Raw genomic sequence first — 27,522 nt, 5'->3', positions numbered from 1 at the left:
GACATAAAAAAGCAGGAGGAAGGAAATAGATAAGCAAGGGAGACACTAGAAGTTCTGTAGAAATAGTGTGTTTTATGGATGAATGGTTGAGGGAAGAAGTTATTTACTTCTTCACTTCTCCTGCTGATTGGCATTTTCACACTCTGGCAGTCAATGAGCTGGTACAGTTGACTGGCCTTTAAGGGTACAGGAAGGAGTGTCATTCCCATAGGGTAAACTTCCACTCTCATTTTGAAGAGAGCATTTTACTTCGGCATTGACCACCAGCTTTTATTTTTTAAATAAATACCACAACAGTTTGGCAATTAAAATAGAGAATGAAGTTATTTCGTTCTTGAGGGCATCATCATTTTTGAAGACTGATTTAGTTCTGATTCTGGGGTGGGTGGAGGAACATATGTATATGGGAGTGCTTCTGGTGTTTATGGGTGTGTGCATGGTCCTGTGTGTGTACGTGTATATGCATGTGCTTATGAATAGTTGATGGTGTGGCAGAATGACACAGGGTGAGAAACAAATGGAAGTGGGCATTCAATAAAACTAATTAAGAGCTGACGTTGGTTACTTTGGCTACATTCCTTCCTTTGACTCTCACCTTTTTACTACAAAAATATCTAAAAACTGATATTTTGAAATCCCAGGGACTGCAGCATTTCCATGGAAACACAGCCAAGAAAGAGAATTCTGTTTGGGCAATCTCTGCAGAACAGATGACACATGCTACAAATTCCTTGTCCCTGGACAAAGAGAATGAGGACTGAGGTCATTGCTTTTCCCTACACCTTTCCTAGATCTCCAGACCAGCAAAAGCCAGCTGCCCTCTTGGCCCCAGGTTTAAAAGTACACACACACACACACACACACACAAAAAAAAAAAAAAAAGTTTAGCACAATTTGTGCTAATAGCTGAGGCTCTGGCTGCATAAGATCCCAAGCACTTGTTTGTTTCCCCTCTGCATCAGGTAGTTCTTCTCTCTAAGTAGGGATATAAAGTTTGTTTTGGAAGGGCTAGAGGGTACAGCTCAATAGCAGAGCACTCACTTAGCATGTGTAAGGCCTTGGGTTGGATCCCCAGCACTGCAAAGAAAAAAAATGATTTTGGAAAATATCATTTATTAGGTTTTTCCTGATTATCTTGAAAATAACATTGAAAAAACTTGTTATTCTTAAAAATTCATTCTTCTTGTTTATTACTTCAAATCTTTATTCTATGTGTGTGATCAACATTGCCACCATACTAGATATATGGTTTAAATACTGTATGCTATAACCCTTCCTTGTGTCATTAATGACTCTGGCCATATGGTTTATAATGACTGTGTAATATTTCACTACACATACACACTAGGATGTGCATCTATATGTTCTATCCAATGAGGAACAGTTAGATGGTCTCTAATCATTCAAGATTATTAATAGCACTGTAATAAAATGACTCAATGGGTTTAACCTTTCATACTCCTGAGGTCACAAAGAATTCACAAAGTAAAGTCAACAGGATAAAGCAGAGTCTTTAATTTGTAGATGAAATTATTTTCGTATTTTCCTTCTGTTTCCTCTCTGATCCTAATTAGAGTCAACCTTTTGATGTGGAAAGTGGGAAAAAGTAAAATTTTGAACTTCAGCCAGGGGAATCATAGGAAGTCTAGGTTAAGCCATTATGAAGATGAATGTTTGGGTCCCACACAGAAATGTACTATAAAGGGGGTCTTCATTCCAAAAAAATCATGTCCTATGATGACATTCTATTACAAATTGGCATTAAGGCAATTATTGTAGGAACCCAGCAAATTATTGTAGGAAGAAAGAAAAGAGGGAAGGAAGTAAAGAAGGAAAGAGCCATTCATAATTAGGCAGGTAGGATCTATAACAATGTTTATCAGCAATATTCAATGCCACTTTATCAAAGCTGAGCAGATTTTTCTTCCATTCGCTCTATTTACTGGAGAAGGAGAAAACAACTGCAGCAACTCAGAATTCCCTGACAGATTTATAGAACAGTACACGTGTCTGTTAATTCTGCCTTAAATGAAAAGCCAGAGGTTTGCCTAGAGCCAAGAGGAAGGAGTCCATAGTTAAAGGTCCCAGCATCAAAGAGGACTCATGCTTAGCAAGGTTTGAGAGGTGGTGAGTCTTGAATGGTATTAAACAGAATATGGAAAATCAAACCACAGGAGTTCTTTCATCAGAGCACTGAAGGAGGCCACTTCTGCCCACTAATAATCCACTTCTGCCTGCTGTGCAGAGCCCAGGGAAGGCTTCTTTTGGTGATTCAGACTCCTGACCCCATCTCATTTGTTTTCATCCTCCTCAGAGTTGAGGACAAAGCACTGGGATAGATGAAAGATGTTGTAGAATGGGGGCTTCCTCTCGTTTCTTCTCCCCGTTCCTTTTCTTTTTCTTAGGAGAGACTACTAGCTTCCCATTGTCCAGGGGCCCTGTCAACATTTTATGTTTCTTAGCCAAGATCTACCTCCCTATTAAGTTCCTCTAAAAATGGAAAAGAAGAGCAAGGAGAAGCAAGAGCAAAGGAGGGGAGACACAGTACAAACAAGGACAAGGGCACAGCCAGCAGTTAGGAGTGCAAGTATGTGCAAGCTGAGCATCCCTAATCCAAAATCCTGAAATCCAAAATGCTCCCCAAATCCAAACCTTGTATTTAAGAAGACAGATAAAATTCTCAGTCCCACTACTGAGAAACTCTGTAACCTTAGACAAGTTATTTTCTGAAAATTCCTCATTTGAAAGTGTGTTTAATAAAATCTATACCATAAAATTATCATAAAGATCACCTGAGATGACATATGTGTATGACAATTAGTAGGTACTCAATTAAAAGGAAATGCCATCTGGTGTGGTGGTGCATGCCTGTAATCCCAGTGGCTCAGGAGACTGAGACAGGAAGATTGTGAGTTCAAAGCTAGCCTCCACAAAAGTGTGGCACTAAGCAACTCAGTGAAACTCTGTCTCTAAACAAAATACGAAATAGGGCTGGGGATGCGGCTCAGTGATCGAGTACCCCGAGTTCAATCCCTGGTACCCTCCCCTCAACCCCCATCCTCCCCAAAAGAAATGCCATCTAATATATGTAGAGTTCTTAGTCAAATCTTAGGCTATGTGAATCATCTCTACTACTTCATGCTTTATTATAATTATTATTAATTATCGACATCAAATAAAGAAGAAGAAATGAAAAAGAAAGGAGTCTTGGGTATATTAGAACTGTAAAGGGCCCTAGGGTACCAAGTCTGACTGCATCATTTTATAAATGAAACCCAGGGCCAGAGTCAAAGTGACTTGCACAAGCTTATATGTTTTTTGGCAGTATTATATGGACTAGAACCTCAACTTTCAGGTTCCATGTACAGAAGGTGAATGTACCTAGATGGGTATCCTGAAAGCTAGGGTCACCATTTGGGAGTGGTATTTCCACAAACATGGATCTTGTCCACCACTTCTTCATGGAGCTGCACCCCACACCCCCATGAGGAGCGTGACTCCTGTTCATTCATGCTGCATTTGCTCATCCACGGCTTGTAATTAAAAGAGGACCCACATGCCTTTGGTTTCTGAGACCATTATTAAGACTCAAGTGAACCACAAGCAAGCAGACAACCAGGCAGGAAGCTCTGGATTAAAGCTAATCTCCTTGCTTTACAGGCACTCATCACAGAGGGGCTGTAGGTTCCACTGGAGAGGAAGCTGAGCCAGCTTCAGGGAGCTCGCCAGCCCTTCATCTGCCTGGGGAATCTCAGTTTAGAAAACATTATCCTTTCATGTTTTTCTCTGATAGTCACCACAATGATTCGCATTTGTTCCCGCAAAGTGTCAGAAAAGCCTGTGAAGTAGTAACAACCAGGCTTCTTAATGCATTCCCAATATCAAAAATCAACTTAATTAAGTAGGGTTAACTTTTTTTTCCTGAGCAGCAATCAAACTTTAATTAATACTCCATTAAAATGAATTCCTGAGGGAAGACAAACATGCATACACCAAATGAATTCCTCTGCCAAGGTTGTTATTGCAGGAGCCTAAATGGGCCTCCTTCCTGGATGCTTACTCAATTTCAGAATGTCCCCTGTTAGAAATGAAAAGCAATCACATGGTTGCCACCCTCCTCCTCTGTAGGGTGCTCTTCTGCCCTCCGCCCCCTTCATGTAACACACCCTTCCCTCTCCTTTTTCCACTTGGTGAATGATTCTGCCTGGGATTTAAGCCCTGTTTGCCTCCGCCTACATGGAGGACCCCTCAGCCACCCTTCCTTCATTGCCTATCACTCCATATCCAAGCAAAGTAAGCATCAACTTTAATACCTACTTGCTGCAGACTTCAAGAAGAAGACTAAATTCCCAATTTTAAAAATCAATAAAATAGAACACACTTGTAAACTTTGTATGCTCCATGCTGGTAGCAAAGATACCTAGTCAAAGTCCTATGAGGCTGATTTATGACAGGAAATAGCAACCAAGAGAAATGGGTGTGGAGTGGACAGAATGCTTGTGTTCCCCTTTCATCTCTTCCTGTAGTGACTATTTCTCTACTAGGGATCTCCAAATTTCTCCAGCTGCAGACTGAATGCTCCATCAGACCCCCGAAACTAATGCCTGTACTGCCCTCCCACTCCAGAGATGATGAGAGGAAATTTTGCCCCATTTGGTAAAAACCTAAATGCAGGTTATCAGAAACAAATTGTTAATATCACCAAGGTTGGAGGCTGATAACTCCTAGCCCAAACAGGACCCTGGTCAGACCTCAGTCCCTATTACTAAGAACACCACTTGACCCCTGCCAGGGCCGAGAGCCCCATACCCCTTACCTCTTTGGTGTGTGTGTGAAAGGAGACGGACATATCCAGGAGAAGCTTCCGCTGCTCCACCCTGCGCACGAAGTCTTGGATGCGCACCTCCAGGTGTCGAGCTGCCTTATAGATCTCCTCTGGGTCACATTCCCCTGTCTGAGCCAACTGCTCCGCAGCTTCTAGGAGCTTGTCCGCATTGGTGTATGTGTTCTGCCAGCAACAACAGTGAGGCAAAGTCAACTTGCAGTCAGGAAACAAGCTTCGCGCCTTCCTACAGCCCACCCAGGGGCTCCCTGAGTGAGCGGGAGCAGAGAGCGGAGGCGCCGAGCTGACAGCTCCCTGATCTGGCACCAAGACGCTGTGCGCGGAGCTGGCACGGGGCCCTGCAGCAGGCAAGCAGCTTGTGTGGGGCTGCTCCGCACAGTGGGCACTAGCTAGGGGCCTCAGCCACCTCTGGGATTTCTCAGAGGTGCAAAGTCCCTGCAGAGAAGCCGGGAGACCTGTGAGAACCTCCACATCCTTCCTGCTCCTTACTCCCTCCTCTCCCTGAGCCCCATCATTTGCCTCACATCTCAGGCTGTATCTCCAGAGTCAGAAATAGCGCATCCACAGAGATGGTCTGTGTTTCTATGTGAGAACACCATAAAAACACTAACTAGCAGACTTGCTTTGCCTCCCCGCCTAGTTCCCTGTAACTATGGGTGTTTATCTTTTGGAAGGGAGCTATCTCTCTGGAGGGAAGGGTCAGCCACTCTAAGGAACTAACAGAAGGAAGCAGCCTGAGCTGGGGAGAGCAGAAGCAGGCTACTCCCTGTGCCTCAGCTAAGGCTGTTTGAAGGAAAGCTGGGGAGGTGGGTGGGAGTGGGGGAATCTGGTGATTTTGTTTATCAAGAGCTACTGCTTCATATGCATGCTTGCACCACAGATACACACACACACACACACACACACACACACAAACTCCTCCAACCCCCAGAGTATTTCAAAATGCACCCAACTTATAATTATTATTCACCAGGATGGGAGTCATTGACTTTATAATAGTTATTACATTATAGGCCATGAATACACTTTTCCTCAGCAGTTTTTTAAGAAAAGGCCCGGCATATCCGGATGTTGTCCCAATGATTCAGGTGTACATATATTTCTGAAAGTCTTTCAAGCCAGCATAGTGTTCTGTAGTGGTGTTTACTGTGGATCTGGAAGCAGAAACTGTCAGTCTCAAACACACAGTGAGTGGAGAACGGAAATGGGTTTATGATACTCATAAACCATGTAAGACTTCCATGTCTTCATGGAATTTTACAGGATTCCCCTGAAGATCTGGGCGTTCAGGACTGGATTGTGTTTCCCCAAAATCCATGTTAAATTCCTGATCCTCAATATCTCAGAATGTGGCCTTATTGGAAAATAGGATCATTTCAGATGTAATTAGTTACATTAAAATCAAACCATACTAGAGAAAGATAGGCCCTTAATCCAATGTGACTAGTTTCCTTACTTAAAAAAACAAACAAAAACCCTAAGACCAAAACAACATGTCACCTTGGACAACTTAGCAAGACCCTGTCTCAAAATGAGATTAAAAGGGCTAGGCTGTGACTCAGTGATAGAGCACTTGCCTAGCATGTGTAAGGCCCTGAGTCTATCCCCATTTGAGGTAGATGGAGAGAAAAAGAGCATCACATGAAGACAGAGGCATGTAGGGAGAACACTATGTGAAGACAAAGGTAGAGATTAGTGGTTGTAGCTATAAATCAAGGAAGGCCATTTATTGTGGAAGAGAAAGGAAGATTTCTCTCTCAGGCTCTTAAGAACCAATCCTGCTCATACATTGAGCTTGGACTTCTACCCTCCAAAACTATGAGAAGACAAATTTCTGTTGTCAGGCAGTGTGTGGTGCTTTGACATGGCAGCTGTCGGGAACTAATATGCTGGGGTTGAGCCATTGGGAGGCTGATGACCCAGACTCTCGGTTGTTCTTACACGGATCATGAAGCTAGGGAGGCCGTCAGCAAATATTCATCTTGGCTTTTAAGAATTCCCAGGGAGGCCCAGGGGATCCTTAAGGAATGCTTCCTGAAAGCAATTGCCCAGGGTAAATGCTATCCCAGTTCTGGTGAGATAGAGCTGAAAGGAGGAAAAATCATATGGCCCCAACTGGAAAATTCATGTTTAACTGGAGCTGCTACGTGGAAGGAAGCTGAGAAGGGTGGGGGTGGGGTTAAACCCCACTGAGTTAAAGAATGGCAATTCTGGAAAACAAATTAAGGAAGTCTGATTCAGAGTTATGAGGGAAACGCAGGGTGAGATGGGCAGTGACAGACAGGAGAGGCTTTGGGGGCAGTGGGCCAAGTTACAAAAGGCTCTCATAGGATTGGACACAATTTCTAGTAAATAGACCTTTATATTCCATGAGAGAGATTGTGTTTCATAAAGCCCTCAAATCTTCTACCTTAAGTCCTAGGGAATCCCATGAATCCCCTTTTTGGGATCACAACTTAATATTTTCTAAACAATAAACACAAATTTGTGGCAAAGCTTAGAAAATTAAAAAAATTAGGACCATTAAAAAAAAAAGTAAAACCAAGTGCTTACTGCATAAAGGGCCTAGGACATTCCTAGTTTTAACGCAAAAATCCCAGAAATCCCCTGAGTTGCTGTCCATCTTAATTCACACCCAGTGCCGTACTTATCTCAGGAGTACAGATGTATATGAATTGTATTCTGCCGTAAAAGAAGATCATTCCTCAGGCACATGACAACACATCAAAAGGGGCAAGCAAATAGTAAGGGATCATTAGTGGTTAAAGTTTCTTCACATGACATTGGGGCTGGACAGAAAATGAGTAAAAACTAAAAACATTTTTTGATAGTCAATAATTATTGAATATTTTTTCACATGCCCCAAACCATCTTCAAGCCTTTTATGCATACTATTTCCTTTAATCCTCACCATAACCCCAAGAAACTGGTGTAGCCATCAGACCCATTTTACAGGAGAAGAAACTGAGGCACAAGAATTTCTGGTAAAAGTCACATAACTATAAAATGGGAGAATTAGGATTAACCTGTTGTCTGGCTATAAAGCTCAAGCTCCAAACCATTATACTCTGCCAGAGTGCAGGCAGAGGCCTGAAGATGGGGAGTATTTTGTGAGCAGGAGGAGGAAGAGGAGGAAGGTTTCTCACAGACAGGATTCTCTTCTCTTTGTGTCTAGGGTGCTCTATATTCATTCCACATCACAGCCACTATCCCAGGCCATGGGAATCATGGGTCTCCATGCTGTCTTCCTCATAGTCTATAAGCTCCTTAAAGGAGGGTTCTATGTTTTATTTGTCTCTGGTTCTCCCACGCCAGGGTACTATGGCTGTAAAACGTTCATTGAATGAACAAGATCAGAGGTGGGAATGAAAATGTTATGTTCAGGTAAGTTGAGTCAACCTGACTAAAATTAGAGAACTCAAGTTGAGTAAGACAGGGAAGAGTTTATGACAGATTTTATAGAGAAAAAAGGACAATACAGATAGATGGGAAGGCTACAGGGTAGTCTGCACTAAAAGTCAGGCTCCTGCTCTACCTTTGCCCAGCTCTTCTCCCCATTACTACCAGAAAGAACTTCTAAATCTAGATCCAGGCACATCTCATGCCTACTTAAACTGTTCTGTGGCTTCTACATCCTTGGAGTAAAATGCCTCAGCATGGCATTGAGGGCTCTTCTCCATCTGATATCTAATTTCCCCTTCAACTTCGATTCCCATCACCCCTACAAACAGCCTAGGAAATAAACAGCTGGCTTTTGTAGAAGTGCGTGCCCTGATGCCTGCCTGTGTACCTCTGAACACACTTCCTTCTGCTCGGGATGCCCTTCTCCTCATTTTCCTACTTAACCAACTCTCATTTACCTTTAAGATCCAGCCTGAACATCATTTCCTTTAGGAAGTGAAACTTCATGTCCACCTTCTTTCCCAAGGTTGGCTTAAGTGCCCTCCTCTGGTCTCCCAGAATGACCTGTACTGCCCTCCTCCATAGCATCTGCCATATTCTAATGCAAACGTTTGCTTCTCTCATCTGTTTAGGGATGGATAATGTCTTTCATCTCTTCCTTAGTGTCTAGCACCAAACAATTGCTTCAGAAATATTTAGCAAACAAATTAATAAATTAATGATACACCAATTACCACCATGCCTAACATTTGACCCTTTGTCTTCATTAATTACCTGGCATAAGACCTTACATGCTAGAATTCATTTTCCATTAATCATTCCATTTTGTTTATCCTATCTCTTTTTGTTATCAAAAATATATAGTGATCCCTATCATTGTTCCCAGGTTGGGGCAAAGATCACAACAAACCTATGCTTGTTCACCTTCTGACCAAATCAACAATGGCTGTTGCCCCAGAGCTAGAGTTGACCTTACTCTGAGTTTTGTTCCTGGGCATTTATTGTTTTCCTAGCCTTTTAGCCATGCCTTGGACTTGATCCCTTATTGATATGTCCCAACTGATATACCAAAAAGGGGTTATGAGTGCTGAGATTTTGATCCCTCCACTATTAGAGCTTTTAGACAGGACTTACAGTGGCCAGAGCTCCTAAGTCAGAGATTTGGCCACACAGATGGCTGTAGTGCCTGTTATTCCCTCTTAACCCCGCTCCTCTATCCCAGTGTCAAGGAGGAAAATGCCTTACAACTAACTTATAGGGTTTTTCAAGATGATGGAATAGAGGAAGTCACTTTCCTGGCTGTTCCACGGCATGAAACCAAGAAAGCAGACAGGCAGCCTCTCAGCAAGGTGAGAGAACAAAAAATAACGGGGGGAGGGGATCTTTACTGGAATTTAAAAATGGACATTCTAAGCAGATTGGGGATTCAGGAGGTTGGATATAATAAAAATATGGAAGAACTCCCCAATGGTACAGCCACTGCCTTGATAAGGAAAGAAGTACCAGCCAGAGTGGTCCCCCTCCGTGAGCAAAGTGGAAGGTATGGAAATTTTAAAAACCCACATTTTTTAGGAGGCCTGAGGCATGTCTGGGTACAAAGCATTTAGAGACCAAGGTCATTGCCTGACTAAATTGAAAGGTGCATTGGAAATTATTCTTGTGCAGGAAAGAAGCCACCATCTCTCCCTGTTGCATGCAAAGGAAAAGGAAGGAATCCTTTTGCAGCCTCAGTGCAGGGGCTGGCTTCTGAGGGAGCTAATTCCTGGCAAACCCAAGTTTGGCCCCAAATACAGGCCCAGTAAACACATACTGCATAACAGAGAATGTACTTAAGTGACAAGGAGAAAATCAAATGTGGAGAGAGGTTTACACAGTGGGCAACTGCTCATGGAAACCTACTAGCTCTAGCGTCCCCCTCCAGGAACAGCTGGGCAAGATGCATCTGGCTGGGAATTCAGAAGGGTAGGGATGGGAGAGATTGAGTTTGGAGACTGAACCCAAGACCAGGAAATGTGGGGGCCGAAGGTGATGTAGGGGACTAAGAATTGGCTCCTCCAGGAATGGAACCCAAGGGAGATCACTGGGGTACAGTCTTCCAGCATGACTAGCAATTACTGGGCCCTGGAGGTGTACCGATTTAAAATCTCCAGACCAAGGGGCATTCAGCAGAGTCTGGAACCCACTTAAGCCTCAACCCTGTCTCCAGGAATTCCGCCTATAAGACTTCATGTATGAAGATGTGAATTTGTACACCAGAGATTTGATAAATTGTGGTATAAAGTTGAATTAAGAATTGTAATGCAAAAAAATTATGAATGTAATGCTTTCCTCTATTGTGAGGTATCTAAGAAATAAAAAAAAATCATAAAAAAAGATTACCTCTTTCAACCAGCAATCCGAAGGGTGGAGCTTCACAATCCAGAATACCCCACCTAAAACACCTAAGAGGAGAAGCTGAGAATCTTTTGAACTCCAACAGAAAGGATTATTTAACTTTTCATAGTTTTTTTCTCCTTTTTTTTCTTTCCTCTGTTTAATTGCAACTTCAATGACACATGGACATTTATACATATACATATTTTTTTCTCATTTCTAGCATTTTTAAAGCCAGTTATTTTTCATGGATAAGTTTTTTGAGGACTGGGATGTTTGATTAATATATTTTAGTTTTGTATTCTTTTATTTTTATTTTTAACTTTGAAAAAATTTTTATTTTACATATATTTTTTCCTCTTACTTGTTTCCCCTGATTCTTTCTCTCCTTTCTTCTGCTAATAGCCAATCTCTATTGTTTTCTCTTTCACTCTTCCTTTAGTTTTTTATTTCTATCTGCTCTCCTACTCCCTCATAACCATCACATTCTATATCACTTCTGTTCTCTCCTGTCCATCATTTGAAATTGTACTCTTTTGCAAACTTGCTGTTTTTTATTAGAGGCAATAACTGATCATATTATTTCTGTTAATTGTTATAATTAACATTGTAGATGTCATAGTAAGAACTATTTGGTTTAATGCTGTATATTGTTTGCATTGGTTGTTGTTGTTATTTCTTACCCTCTAAAAAGTGAATACTGTAAGTACTGGAAACCTTCATGGTCACTCTAAGTCCACAGGGTAGAAACTCTATTGCCTCAGATCCATACTGTTAGATGGGTAGACACACAAATAACATGAAAAAGCAAGGGTACAAATCACCCCAAACAAACCAAAGTACCCCAATAAAAGAATCAATTGATACCACAGTGGAAGAAATGTCAGAGAAGGATTTTAGAATGTACATAGTTAAACTGATATGTGAAGTAAAGGATGGTATAAGGAGAGAAATCAGAGATAAAATATAGGTAGTGAAAGATCACTTCAATAAAGAGAGTTTCTGGAAAAAAACAATAGGCAGAAATCCTCAAAATGAAGGAATCAATAAACCAAATTAAAAATTCAATTGAAAGCATCTCCAACAGACTAAATCACTTGGAAGGCAGAGTTTCAAGCAATGAAGACAAAAAAAATATAATCTTGAAAACAAAGTTAACCATGGAGAAAAGGTGTTAAGAGATCATGAGCAGAACTTCCAAGAGAAATGGGATAACCTAAAAAAAAATTTAGATTTATCAGGATAGATGAAGGCTTGGAGATATAAACTAAAGGAATAAACAATCTTTTCAATAAAATAATATCATTAAATTTTCCAAATATAAAGAATAAAATGGAAAACCAAATGCAGGAGGCTTATAGGACCCCAAATACACAAAATTATAACAAACCCACACCAATGCATATTATTATGAAAATGCAGAATAAGGATAAAATTTTACAGAATAAGGATAAAATTTTAAAGACTGCCAGAGAAAAATAATAGAGGGAAACCCATATAGATCTCAGCTGATCTCTTAACCCATACCCTAAAAGCTAGGAGGTCTTAGAAAAATATATGCCAAGCCTTGAAAGAAAATGGGTGCCAGCCATTATATTATACCCAGCAAAATTAAGCTTCACTGATGATGAAGTAAAAACCTTCCATGTTAAACAAAAGTTGAAAGAATTCACATCTAGAAACCCTGTACTGCAAAACATACTCAATAAGGTATTTTATGAATAAGAAATGGAAAATAAAAGTGAACCAAAAATTAAAGGAACTACACTAAAGGAACAGTGACTCAATGAGGAAACAAATTCAAATTAAAAAACAGAAATAAATAAAAATGACAGGGAATAAAAATCATTATCTCAATGATAAGATAATGATAATCAATCCAAAGACACAGACTGGCAGATTGGATTAAAAAACAAGAGCAAACAATGTGCTGTTCCCAAGAGACTCGCCTTATAGGCAAAGACATCCACAGACTGAAGATAAAAGAATAGGAAAAAACATATCATTTACTTGGATCTCATAAACAAGCAGGAGTTTCTAGCCTCATATTCAGATTAAGTGGACTTCAAGCCAAAGTTAATCAGAAGGGACAAAGAAGGACATTTCATACTACTTAATGGAATGATGTATCAACAAGACTTAACAATCGTAAATATTTATACCCCACAACACAGAGCATCTATGTACATCAAATAAACCCTTCATAATTTCAAGAAGCAAATAGACTACAACACAAAAATATTGGGTGACTTTAACACACCTCTGTCACCACTAGATAGATCCTCCAAACAAAAACTAAAGAAAGAAGCTATTGAACCAAAAAACAGTAATAATTTAAACTTAACAGACATATATGGCATATTTCATCCATCAATGACTGAATAAGCTTTCTTCTCAGCAGCACATGGATCCTTCCCTAAAATATACCATATCTTAGGCCACAAAGCAACTCTTAGCAAATATGAAAAAATATAGATAAAACCTTGCATTCTATAAGATCAAAAAGGAATGAAATTAGAAATCAATGATAAAATAAGAAATAGAAGCTACTCTAACACCTGGAGACTAAATCATACACTATTAAATGATGCATTGATAGCAGAAGAAATCAGGGATGGAATACAAATATTTAGAGGTAAATGAGAATAATGATACAATATATCAAAATCTCTGGGACACTATGAAGGCAGTGCTAAGAGGAAATTTCATTTTCCTTGAGCTCATTCATTAAAAGAACAGAAAGTCAACAAATAAATAACCTACTATCAGAAAACAGAAGAACAAATCAACACCAAAAGCAGAAGACAGGAAATAATCAAAATCAGAGCTGAAATCAATGAAATTGAAACAAAAAGAAACAATCTAAAAAAATCAACAAAGAAAAATTTGGTTCTTTGAAAAGATCAATAAAATTTATAAACCCTTAGCCAAGCTAAAAACATCGAAAGAGAAAACTCAATTGACTAAAATTTGTGATGAAAAAGGAAATGTCATAATGGGCACTACTGAAATACGGAGGATAATCACAATCTATTTTGAAAATTTATACTCTAATAAAACAAAAAATCTTGAAAACATTGACAAATTTCTAGAGACATACAACCTACCCAAATTGAATCAGAAGGACATAGAAAGTTTAAACAGATCAATGACAAGCAATGAAACTGAAGACACCACTGAAAGCCTACCAAGAAAGAAAAGCTCAGGACCAGATGGATTCTCAGCTGAATTCTACCAGACCTTCAAAGAAGAACTAATACCAATCCTCCTCGAATTATTCCATGAAATAGAAGAGGAGGGAACCCTTCCAAACTCATTCTATGAAGTTAGTATTACCCTAATACCAAAATCAGACAAAAAAACACATCAAGGAAAGAAAACTTCAGACCAATGTCCCCATGAACAAAGTTGCAAAATTTCTTAATAAAACACTGGTACATTGCATACAAAAACATATTAAAAAGATAGTGCACTATGATCAAATGGGGTTCATCCCAGAGATGCAAGGTTGGTTCAACATTCAGAAATCAATGAATGTAATTCATCACATCAATAGACTTAAAGACAAGAATCACATGAGTATCTCAATAGATGCAGCGAAAGCATTTGACAAAATACAGCATCCATTAGTTTCAAAAACTAGAAAAACTAGGATAGGAGGAACACACCTCAACATTGTAAAAGCTACCTATGCTAAACCCAAGGTCAACATCATTCTAAATGGAGAAAAATTGAAAGCATTCCCTCTAAAATGACCTCTTTCACTTCTATTCAACATAGTCTTGGAAACTACCCAGAGCAATTAAACAGAAGAAAGAAATTAAAGGGGTACAAATATGAAAATAAGAATTCAATCTATCCCTGTTTGCTGACAACATGATTCTATATTTAGAAGACCCAGAAAACTCCACCAGAAAAATTCTAGAACTCATAAATGAATTCAGCAACATAGCAGGATATAAAATTAGCCACCATAAAACAATTGTGTTCCTATACATCCATTATGAATCAACTGAAAGAGAAATTAAGAAAACTATCCCATTCACAATAGCCTCAAAGAAAATAAAATATCTGGGAATCAATCCAACAAAAGAGGTGAAAGACCTCTACAATGAAACTACAGAAAACTAAAGAAAGGAATTGAAGAAGACCTTAGAAGATGGAAAGCTCTCCCATGTTCTTGGACAGCCAGAATTAATATTGTCAAAATTACCATATTACCAAAAATGTTGTACAGATTCAATGCAATTCCTATTAAAATCCCAATATCATTCTTCATAGAACTAGAAAAAGCAACATGGAATTAATTTGGAAAAATAAGAGACCCAGAATAGCCAAAGCAATCCTCATTAAGAAAAGCGAAGTAGGAGACATCACAGTACAGACCTTAAATTATACTACAGAGCTATAGTAACAAAAACAGCATGGTATGGGCACCAAAACAGACATGAAAACCAGTGGTACAGAATAGAAGACACAGAGATAAATCCACCTAAATTCAGTTGTTTTATTCTAGACAAAGGTGCTGTAAACATGTATTGAAGAAAAGATAACCTCTTCAACAAATGGTGCTGGGAAAACTGGAAATCTCTATGTAGCAGAATGAAATTGAATACCTATCTCTCATCCTGCACAAAACTCAAGTCAAAGTGAATCAAGCACCTAAGCATTAGACCAGAGAACCTGTGCCTACTAGAAGAAAAAGCAGGACCAAGTCTCCATCATGTCAGCTTAGGAACCAAATTCCTCAACAAGATTCCTAAAGCACAAGAAGTAAAATCAAGAATCAATAAATGGGATGGTATCAAACTAAAAAGGTTCTTCACAGCAAATGAAACAATCAAGAACATGAAGAGAGAGCCTACAGAATGGGAGAAACCCTTTGCCACCTGCACCTCAGAGCACTAATCTCCATGATATATAAAGAACTCAAAAAACTTAACACCAAAACCACAAATAACCCAATCAATAAATGGACAAAGGAATTATCAGACACTTCACAAAAGAAGAAATATGAATTATCAACAAATATATGAAAAAATGTGCAACATCACTAGTGATTAGAGAAATGCAAATTAACACAGTGAGATTTCATCTCACTCCAGTCAGAATAGCACTTCAAGAATACAAGTAACAATAAATGTTGATGAGGACGTGGGGGAAAACATTCACTCATACATTGATGGTGGGACTGAAAATTGGTGCAACCTCTCTGGAACATAGTATGGAGATTCCTCAGAAAACTTGGAATTGGAACCACCATTTGACCTAGTTATGCCACTCCTCAGCATATACCCAAAGAATCTAAAATCAGCATACTATAATGATGCAGCCACATCAATATTCACAGCAGTTCAATTCACAATAGCTAAGTTATGGAACCAACCTTGGTGTCCTTCAACAGGTGAATGCACAAAGAAATTGTTGTACATATATACAACGTAATATTACTGAGCCATAAAGAAGAATCAAATTATGCCATTTGCGAGTAAATGGATGGAACTGGAAGCTATCATGCTAAGTAAAATAAGTCAATTCCCCAAAACCAAAGGCTGAATGTTTTCTCTGATATGCAGATGCTGACTCAGACATGTGGGGGTGAGATGAGGTGGAGGAGTGCAGGTTCACTGGATTGAATGGGGGAATGGAGCAAATGGAGAGGGAATGGGAATGCCAAAGATAGTAGAATGAATCGGACACAATTTTCCTGTGTTCAAATATGAATGCACGAGTGTAGCTCCACAACATATACAACCACAAAAATGGGAAAGTTATACTCCATGTATGTATGATATGTCAAAATACATTATACTGTCATATATAACTAAAAGAACCAATAAAATAATTTTTTTAAAAAACTAACTTACAATCTCCTATTTTAGCCTTGACCCATTTTTTTTCTACCCAGGGAAGAAACAAGACATTGAAGGTTAATTTTCCTACAAATATAGGAATTCCAACAACACAGATATCATTTCAGACTCTTGGGATGGATCAGAAGGGCAGAGGGAGGCTTTTTAAAGGCAAGTGGTAGGAGTGACAGTGAATAAAAACACCTCTGGAGTCCAGAGTCAGCTTCCTTGGTGATAGGAAGTTAGCAACATGGCTCTGTGTTCTGGAGATGAGGAAGGACAAGGTCTAGAAATTACTCTTATTATTCAAAAGAGGAAGTGTATGCCAGAGAGTAGAACTGCAGGAGGACCAGGAGGACCCTCCCACCCCCGCTGCCATAATGATTATGTTTCAAGGCAGCATGGCAGGAGCCAACAGGTAATCATGGGAAAGGAGAAAAGAAATATGTGCACTGCAGGGAAAAGAGACACAGAAGCATGGGCATTGGGAGGGCAGAGATGTCTCTGGGTCTTAACATTAATGAGCAGCAACAGCAATCAAGACAATGTCTAAAACCTTACATTTAACTGCAATGCTACCATTAATTAATAAAATCTGTCATCTCCCTTCCTTACCTCTCTGGGACAGATCTTTAGAGGATCCTTCTGTGTGTGAAGAAATTACCTAATGCTAGAGAAAGAACTACCTGAAAGGATTAGAGATGAGAGTACCTGGCATGCACACAAGGCTAGAAATAGTATCTACGCCCACTAGTTAGCCTGAGAAACCTCTATGGGATATGGGTGGAGTACTCAGAAGAGTCTTGCCTAAACAGCAGAAATAATAACCCTAGACTGAGCACTACTTTGTCTTAGAGAAACGACCTAAAAATATCAAACTTTTCTCAAGTCACTTAACTGGTTCCCAGAAAGCTTAATATTTATAAAAATAAACAAATATCCAGCAAATAACAAGGTAAATTCATAATGTTTGGTATATAATAATAATAATACACCAGAAATACAAAGAAAATATAACCTATGACGAAAAGAAAAATAAAGAAAGAAAAATGATCCAGAATTGATACTTACATTAAAAATAGTAGATAAGGAGTTTTTAAAAAGAATTTCTTTTTTAGTTGTAGATGGACACAATACCTTTGTTTATTTTTTTATGTGGTGCTGAGGATTGAACCCAGTGCCTCACACATGCTAAGCGAGTGCTCTACCAATGAGCCACAACCCCAGTCCCTAGATAAGGATTTTAAGTGGTCATTGTACATGTATTTCATATTTCAAAAAAGTAATGTAAAGAAATAGAAGATATTTAAAAACTTATACTTCTAGAGATGAAAATTATACTGGCTCATGTTAACAGCAGATTAGACACTGCAGAAGAAGACCACTGAGATTGAGAACATGGTAATAGAAACTATTTAATCTGAAATGCTAAGAGAAAAAAAGAATTTTTAAAACTCAAGCCTCAGGGAGTTGCGAGACAATTTTAAGCAGCTAATATCCATGTAACTGAAATCTGTAGAGGAGGGAGATGGAAATGGAAAAGGTAACATGAAGAAATAATGACCCAAAATTTCTAGATTTAACAAAAATTATAAATCCACAGATCTGAGAAACTCAACAAACCCTCAACACAAGAAACATGAAGAAAGTTATACCAACACACCGAAAAATCAAACTGAGTGCAGAGAAAAAAGAAAAAGAAAAACTTAAAAGCAATCAGAGGAGAATAGATATGCTATATTCACTAAGGATGACCATAAACTTCATACCAGAAACAGTGCAAGCAAAAAGACAGAGGAACAACATCATTAAAGTGCTGAAAGAAAAACTCTCAAACTAGAAGTCTATGATAAGCACAGATATTTTTCAAAAACAAAGGAGAAATAAAGTTTTTTTCAGGTATATAAAGCAAATTATTTATTTGTAGATTTATATGACCAATAAATGTTAAATGAAATCCTTCAGGAAGAAATAAAATGCTACCAGATGGTAATACAGGTCCATATACAAGAATGACAAGCACTGGAAAGGCTAACTACAGTGAGAAATATATGACCTTCCCATATTATGTAATCCCGTTAAAAGATCATTGGGATATTTAAACAAAAACAATAACAATGTAGTATGGGGGTAGAGCACACGAATAATACATGACAACAATAACACAAAGTCCAGGAAGGTAGAAATGGTAGTAGACTATAAGGTTCCCATATATGTGTAAAATGGTATCACTTGTAGATCACTGTGATAAGTTAAAATACTATAAGCCTTAAAGCAACCATTAAAAATAAGAAAGAGTAAGACAATGAGCCAACAAAGGAGATAAAGTGGAATCATAAAAATATATTACATCAAAATGAAGGAAGGGAGGACAACAAAGAACAGATGAAACAATTAGAAAAAAAAAAACAAGAGATTTAAACCTAAATACATCAGCAATCATGTCAAATATAAATTGTGAAAATGAACAAAAAGCTGAGATTATCAAATCCAGTCCTGCTGAGCATGGTGGCACACAGCCGGAATTCCAGCTACAGGAGCTGAATCAAGAGGATCTCAAGTTTGAGGCCTGGGCAACTTAGCAAGACCCTGTCTCAAAATGAAAAAATTAAAAAAGAGCTGGGGATTTAGCTCAGTAATAGAACATCCCGAGTTCAATACCTAGTACTGAAAGAAAAAACAATCAAGTCCCAACTAAATGTTATTTATGATGAATGCACTTTACTTTAAATGTAAAGATACAAGTAGGTTTTAAAATGAAAGGACAGAAAAAGATACAGCATGATAACTGACAGAAAACTGGGTGACTATATTAATATCAGATATAGTAGATTTGGGAGCAAATAAATATTACATATTATATTGATCAAGGGGTCAATTTTATCAAGAGGATATAATAATCCTAACATTTATATGACTTAGAACAAAGGTTTGAAATATGTGAAGCAGAAACTGATAAAATATGCAAGGAAATATAGACAAATCCACAATAACAGTCAGGTTTTTATGCCCCCTCTCAAAAATTAATACAATAAGTAAATAGGAAATTAGTAAGGATGTAGATTTGAACACTCCCTGTTGACATTTACAGAACACTCCAGTCAACAACAGTGGAATGCATATCCTCCCTAAGGACTCACAGAACATTTACCAAAATAAACCATATTCTGGGTCATGACAAATTTAAAGAGATGTACATCAAACAAAATATTTTTTTGTGGTGTAACACAATTAAATTATGTTCTTTATCCACATTATCTCCAAGTTTTAGGATCAATCATAAGATGGGTACTACTTATTTCATTTTACGAATAAGAAAACCAATGCTCAGAGAATTCAAGTAACTTATCTGAAGCATGTTATATAACTAGAAATGGTAAGCCAAGTCTAACTATAACCTCTAAGTACTTTTCATGGGAACACATATTTCTCTAAAATGCAGTTTAAAACCTCCACCTCATCTGCTTCTCTATTATGCTTACTCTTATGCCTTCAATTATGACACTGCAATTGTTCACTTGCAACTACCTACTTTGTTTCTGTTTTGAAACACAATTCCAATGTGTACACACTGCCTTCCAGAGAGAACTGCATTCTTTTTGCAGGAAAGAGCCCCATTTACTCAACTTCTCTATGTCAACTGCTCATCAGTGTACCTACCAGGCACAATGCTCTCCTTCCTATAGCAAGTAGCTCAACCCAAATGCTCTGCAGTCCAACAGCTGGTCAACTGTAAGGCTTCAAAACACACACGCTTCCCTTATCTCTGAATGTAGGAAGTCCCAGCTTAAGAGTGAACAACAATCCAAAGTTTCTTCATAAGCCACATTTTCCAGTTTTAACACTGGAAATATATTTGCCATGTAAATGGGATACCAGGTTACCAGGATAAAAATCAAAGAAATTCAGTGAAACATATAATATGCTTCAAATATAGCACTGATACAGCATATCGGCTGCAATCAACAAGAATGACAGATGAAAATGCTTTTATATTTTTATCTTGGAGCCTGAACAACACAATTTTCCTCCATTCACTGGCTCTTGCTGGGGAAGGAGGGGTGGATTCTGATAATAGTGATCTATGGTGGGAAGCAGTAGGAAGGAAAGGAGGAATCACTGCTGGTGCTAGTGATGAACAGACCCACTGCATCGCATCTGCTGCAAGGATGACATCTTCCTACAAGCTCTGAATAATGGACAAATGATAGTTGTCTCCATTAGGACAACTTATAAGTCCAAATAAGGCCTATCTATTGACAAGTTCTAGCCGGGTGCTCTTTAAGTTAGAGACTGTTCATACAAATCTTCGGTTATAATTGGGATTGATACCAAAAATAACTACTGCAGATGCTGATACCTCCTAACACAAATATTCTGCGTGCTGAGATTATATCTGGGAACCTAAACACCAACTTTATCACATGTACATGTGCAATCATCATCCTGCCTGTTCTCATACACAGCTCTACTTGCCTGAGAATGGTTTCCACTATCTCTAATATTTTAGCACCTTTTCTTATAAATGGTATACTTATAATTTTTAAAGTAAAGTTTTATTTTCCTATAATCTGTTTTAGTCTGTTTTTCTGCTTGAACAGGATAACAGAGACTGAGCATTTCATAATGAATACAGATAGACTGGCTTACAGTTCTAGAGGCCTGAAAGTCTAACACTGAGGGACTAGTATTTGATGAGGGCCTTCTTGCTGCATTATCCCATGGCAGAAGGAGGAAGAACCAACAAGGGGCCAACCTTGTCCTTTTATAGTGGCACACATAATCAAGGATGGAGCCCTCCTGGCTTAATCACTTCATAAGTGTTACACTCCTAATACTGTTACGATGGTATTAAGATTTCAACATGAACTTTGGAGGGGACAAACATTCAAACCATAGCACTCTTTTATCTTTTAAAGAACATACTTAGGCCTAGAAGTTTAGAGGAAAGAACAGCTGTTGTTCTTTGCTGGGGTGCTCTCTACCTACTCCATACAACACTACCACCACCCTTTTTGCAGTGCTGGGGATTGAACCCTGGGCTTCATGCTGCTAGGCAAGTGCTCTACCACTGAGCCACATCCTCAGTCCTGTTCTTTCTTTTAGTGATTCCTTTTCTTTCTGTCTAATCTTCAATAACCCTCCTCATTTACATATTATGCTTTAAAGAGACGTCAATGTATTTTTCTCTTGGCTATAGACTTGAAGCTAAATAGCTAGTCACCCTCCAGCCAGGGATCAAAAGAAAAGATGATGAGAATGAATTGTTACCCTGTGATCTATTTGATATAGTAATGATAACAATGAAATACTTTGCTTCTGGACCAAAAGTCATAGCCAATCCTAGAGGTTGCCAAAACAGGTTAGATCTAATCTTCACTAATTACAATTGCAGGTATATGACTGGACAGAAAATACCAGATCTAGCCTGTAAGAAAAGTCCATCCCAGACTTCTGAAAATAAGAACACCTTCAGTGGACTTTGACACAAATTAGGTAAGGACTTTTCCCTGACCCCTTCCACCAACTCCTGCAGGGCATGGAGAGAGAGCTGTGGAAAGCAGATGCTGGGCTGCAAAAATCCTGGAGAGCCAGGCTGGCATTAAGACCAGAACACAAATAAGATGGTACAGAAAGAAAGGGAACTAGAGGTCAGAGGTTGGCCCAGCACTGCCAAAGGAAGCAATAGAGGACAAAGAAGGTTGAGTGCTGGAGAATGCCATGCAGAGTCATAAAGCTCGGAAGACCCCAGAGGGAAGCATCTTACCCTCCCACTGGATGTAGCCAGCTGGCATTCACATTGCTGCTGGGAAGCGACACACCACTCTGGAATTTGATAACAAACTCTCCATTCCTCTGATCTCTTCCCCTGCTCCTCATTTCCCTCACTCTTATCAAACTGGGAAAATAATTAAGGGAACTTCTAGCCACAAGGGACAAAGATTTTTTTATTTGTTCATTTTATTTATTTATATATATAAAACAGTAGAACATATTTTGGCATATTATGCATATTATTCTAATCAGGACAAAAATAGTTTAAAAGTGAAGAAGGCAGACATATTCAGACATGGATTCACAGAATGCCCCATGGCCCTACCCCTGTAGAAATCCATTCTAACATGGAATCCTGAAGCCAGAGAAGCAAGCTGTTGGTGAGAGAGCATTCCCATGGAACAGAATAGAGCCACCTGCTGCAGGGTTTGGCAATCGAAGTGATAGGAGGGGAAATGTACCAAAAGCAATGTTCTCTAGAAAGATGTAACTTCGCAGGGTTGCTGTTTTTCCTGTTTTCCATATTCTAAGTTTGGCTGTCTGTGGGAGGCAGTGGGTGTGAGAGGGAGAAGGCAGGGCTTTGGAGAGACGAAACAGTTGGCTTCAAAATATTGCTGAAAACTAGGGGGCTTATGGATTTATTTTTCTCTCCTGCTCCATCCCTAAGGGGCAGAGAGGAAAAGGCTGTATGTGACCCAAGGAGAGGTGGGTCAGATAATAAGGTGACCAAAGCAGAGGGTTTGGCCCACACTTTCACTTGCTCCAGTTGGTATAGTGTTCCCCTGTATAGTCACAAATACCCCTGTGGGTCCAGGGTTGGCCAGATCTTACAGAGTCCACAGCCTCTGACCTTCCTAGTGATGGTGACCCTGCCCATTTTCCACCTTCCTGAACTCCACACTTCCGAGTCTCAGTCCACTCATGCTATTCTGACAAAATAGACTAGGTGGCTTATAAATAACAGAAATGTATTGCTCATAGTTCTGGAAGCTGAAACATCTAAGATCAAGGCACCAGCAGATTTGGGTCTGGTAAGGGCCCATTTTCAGGTTGATAGATGTCACCTTCTCACTGTGTCCTCATACAATGGGAGGGACTAGCTAGTTCTCTGGAGCACTAATCTCATTCGTGGGACCTGCTCACCTCCCAAAAGTCCCACCTACTAATATAATCACACTGAGGGTTGGGTTTCAACATATGAATTTGGGGACAACACAAACATTCTGGCCATAGGGCTACCTGCCCCTGTTTTTACCTTAGCTAACTTCCCTGGGTTTAACCCACAGATCATGTGTAACAGTTTCTCATCGGGAACACTGTTCACATTTGGGAGTGGATAATTCTTTGAGGGTGTCTTAATGGGTTGAATTCTGTCCCACCCCAAAGCCCTAACTGTCTACACCCAAAAATTTAATCTTATTTGAAACTTATGTGGATGCAGATGTAATTAGTTGAGCTCAAATAAAAATAGCACAGCCCATAGTGCAACATGACTGGTATTCATTTACAAAGATGGCCATGTGAAGAAACGAAAAGCCAAGTGACATGAAGACTGAGATGGAAGTGATGCAGCTAGAAGCCAAGGAAAACCAAAGCTGGCAGCAAAACACCAGCATAAGGAAAGAGCATGGAACAGATTCTCCCTCTTAGTCCACAGAAGGAACCCTGTCGACATTTTGATCTTGGCTTCTAGCCTCTGAAACTGTAGACAATACACTTCTGTTGTTTTAATCCATCAATCTGTGGTACTTTGGTATGGCAACCCTGGGAAACAAATGTAGGGACCATCCTGGGCATGACAGGATGTTCAGCAGCACCCCTGGTGCTACCCACAGGATGCCAATAGCAAGCATACCCTAAATGTGGTAACAAAAAATATCCCTAGAAGCTCTCAAACGTTCCAGGGTGGTATGGGGGTCAAAGCCACCTTCCAGTTGAGAACCACTATTTTAGACCATAAAGCCATAGAGGAAGCCCCACTGAGGGGACCACACAACCCCCTCAGCTTACAGTGTTTTTCTGATAATCCTTCAGATGGTTGGCACCTTAAGGAGTCATCTCACCAGTGGTCCTTAGCAAATCAGGGGAGTAGGTAGTAGTGCAGGTTGGGGGCGGGGGCAGAGAAAGGATCTTGCAAATAAATACAGTGCTGGGGTCCTACTCCATGATATTTAAATCAGGATGGCTGGGGAGCCGTGGGAGTGTTGGCAGTTATTGAATTTTAAGCTCAAGTGACTCTAATTGTAGCCATTCATCCACTAAAATCATTCATCTAAGGGAAAAGCTCAAAGCCTGGGCTAAAATTCTGAGGTAGAGAAATCTAACCTTTTGCCTTAAGGTGGCCAGTCTTTGAATGAATGGTGAAGGACTAGAATACCAGAAAACCTCAGGAGAACTGAAGACTATGATGAACTTAACATTTTGCTTAGTAGTTTAAATATAGTAATGGTGGTTGATAACAGTAACAACTGGAAATGGCCAAAATGTTCACCCACAGGGGAACAGTTCACTACACTGTGGTACATCTGCATGCGAGAGTATCCTATAGTTGCTACAATTACATTTTTGAAGAATATTTAATGACTTGAAGACACGTTCCTGATGCAACACGAAATGCAGAAGTCAGGAGAAGGCAAAATAGAGTTCTAATTTTATTTATTAAAAAAGCCACTGTTGATAATAATGCCATCAATTTTTTGATAAACATAAGAATTATGATATATGGTAGATTATGCTATTATAGCACAGTATAGATAAGAAAACTAAGGCTTAGAAAAGCAAATGAACTTGAGTAGCTCTCACAGTAGCAAATGGTGGATGTTGAACAAGAATTCACAAGTGTTTGACCCCAAGCAAAAAAAATTCTTAGTATTATTCTGTGTTCAATGGAAATCTGTTGATAAATATTAATAGTGGTTATTTTCTGAGTGATATTACAGATTTTCTTTTCTACTGTTCCCTTAGTTTTCAACTCTTCTATGATGAACATGTATTAATTTTATTATTAAAAATGGAATAAATAATTTAAACATAAAAATTATATGTTGGGCACTCTTTAGAAATCATTCTTTAAAATAAACAGGAAATTTTTTATTTTCATATTTGTTTTTTTCTATTTTTAAGAAGAAAGGTTTGCAAGACAACTGATTATCTGGAAAAGTTGGAATGGGGAGTGGAAGTGGAGGGATCATTAGCCTTTTTATTCACATTGTCTCTGCAATGTTCTATCTGCTATTACAATAGACATGAATTTCTTCACATTTTGAAAAATAAGGAATAAGAGTTTTGAATGAGAAAGGTAAACATTTGATATATTTTTTGTTCACTGACAGGGGAAAAACGTGAGTGTACTTAGAAATTCAAGTCATTAGAAATGTATTTATCATAGAGATGAGTGTTTGCTAAGTTTGGGGGAAACTGAAGACACTAGTGCCTGGCTAACAAGAATGAAATATGCAATCACAAGCATACAAAATCTCTCTGTGGTCCAATCAAACATTTCACCTTCACCACTTTGGACTTTATGACTTTGCTCATCATAGCTTAGAAGAAACATGATTTTGCTATGACATATGTATAAAAAAAGATTGAGTTAAAAGTAATCATCCATGAAATCCTAGAAATTATTCTCTCCGGGCATAATGCCACCAGCATGTACTCATGACCCTGGGGTGTTTTCCTTAGCAGTCAGAAATAAGAGACTTGTCAAAACTGAAAATTCTTTAAAAGTGAGGCAGGCTCTTAACCTAGAGCCTCTATCTGAAATAGGGCTGTAAGTTTTGGCTGAAAGCCTTCCCCATCATTATCAGTCAAATATCAAAAGTCTTATCACCATGGCACAGAGCAGATAGCATGAGAGTGACAGGCAAGAGTCCAGTCTGTGGGTGTTTTCATGGATGACACTGGCAGGCTGATGTGGACTGAAATGGTTATGGCCATTTAAATAAAAATTAGCAAAATAAAGATGGTGTGAAAGGGGTCACGGAGAGATTCAGAGCTAGAAGCTCATTCACTCTGGAATGGGGATCTCAGTCTGGCTTTTGAAAGCCTTCCCCCACACAGTTCACCTCACCAGACATGCTGTTCACATCACCATCATCTATGGGAAATGTGGTTGTGGGACTCTGGGGAGTAGCACATTCTGCTCCAGGGGCTGCCATCCCTGACCAGGATCCCCTAAACAAGGTCAGCTCTAGAGAAGGGAAAACTGCAGCCTACTCATCACGGAAATTAACAAACACTTTTACCTAAGGCACCAAAAAGGGATGAATTATTTCCAGAATGTTCTGTATATAAGGCAAGGAAAGTACAACTGAATTTTAGAACTGGGTTTTATTTACCATGAATAAAAAGGAAACTTGAAGTTTCAGAGGGAGACCCTTAGGGTTAAGTCTTGGTTCTTTATAAAATTAAATTATGGGGGCTGGGGATGTGGCTCAAGTGGTAGCGCGCTCGCCTGGCATGCATGTGGCCCGGGTTCGATCCTCAGCACCACATACCAACAAAGATGTTGTGTCTGCCGAGAACTAAAAAAAATAAATAAATATTAAAAATTCTCTCTCTCTCTCTTTCTCTCTCTCTCACTCTCTCTTTAAAAAAAAATTAAATTATGTAGAACAGTTCAATCTCCAAGGACATGAAAGAAATGAGGTGTGACACTAGTACAACTGGTGATATAATGGTGAGGGCATGATAGGTAAAGGAGGGACCAGGGTGAGATGGAGAAGCCTGGAGAGGGCTTCAAAAGAAAACTTTTTTATTTTTAAAAATTTTTAGCCAACTTTAAAGTCTGAAATGTAAAACCAAAGGGAATAATCTGCCAAGCAAGGGACTGGTGTAGAAAGGTAAAGAGGAAGTGGGAAGACCTGAGGGGCCTTGGTAAGAGACTAGGAGAGATACAGTAATGGGGGAGAGGGTGCTTCTCCTTCAAGCTGGGGCTGGTGACACAAAGCTTGCCGTGAAGCACAGCAGAGGTGACTAATGCCTTTCCAGGAAAAGCAGCCCATCTGTCTTCAGAGAAGCAGCTGGGGAGCCAAAGAACCAGCTCTGGTCCTCTCTGGTCCTCTCAGGGGGACAAGCCCCAGACAATGCTGTCTGGATTTAAGACTGGGGGCGGGATGTGAGACAAGCAGAGAAAAGAGAGGTGAGAGGAAGGAGGTCTACACTCAGAACAATGCCACCTGAACACCCTACTCAAACAGTGCTGGTTTCAGAGATTTGCTCTTAGACTGAAGAACCATGCACTGTTGGCCAAGACCCTGGGCCCCAAGACCCTGG

At 39.3% G+C, this 27,522-nt stretch overlaps 1 protein-coding gene across 6 annotated transcripts in view; it reads right to left on the bottom strand.

Annotated features, from left to right (window-relative positions):
• The window catches only part of KALRN (kalirin RhoGEF kinase), a 662,170-nt gene that overhangs the window by 303,324 nt on the left and 331,324 nt on the right, over positions 1–27,522 (bottom strand). For all 6 annotated transcript variants that reach the window (XM_081301760.1, XM_081301761.1, XM_081301757.1 and 3 more), the window contains exon 11: positions 4,817–5,008. In XM_081301760.1, the coding sequence (XP_081157886.1) occupies positions 4,817–5,008 (192 nt within the window). The remainder of the gene's footprint in view (positions 1–4,816; positions 5,009–27,522) is intronic.

Source organism: Spermophilus citellus, assembly GCF_964194105.1.
Source record: "Spermophilus citellus genome assembly, chromosome: 7".
In the NCBI taxonomy this organism is placed as follows: domain Eukaryota; kingdom Metazoa; phylum Chordata; class Mammalia; order Rodentia; family Sciuridae; genus Spermophilus; species Spermophilus citellus.
This window is presented reverse-complemented; position numbering and strand designations above follow the sequence as displayed.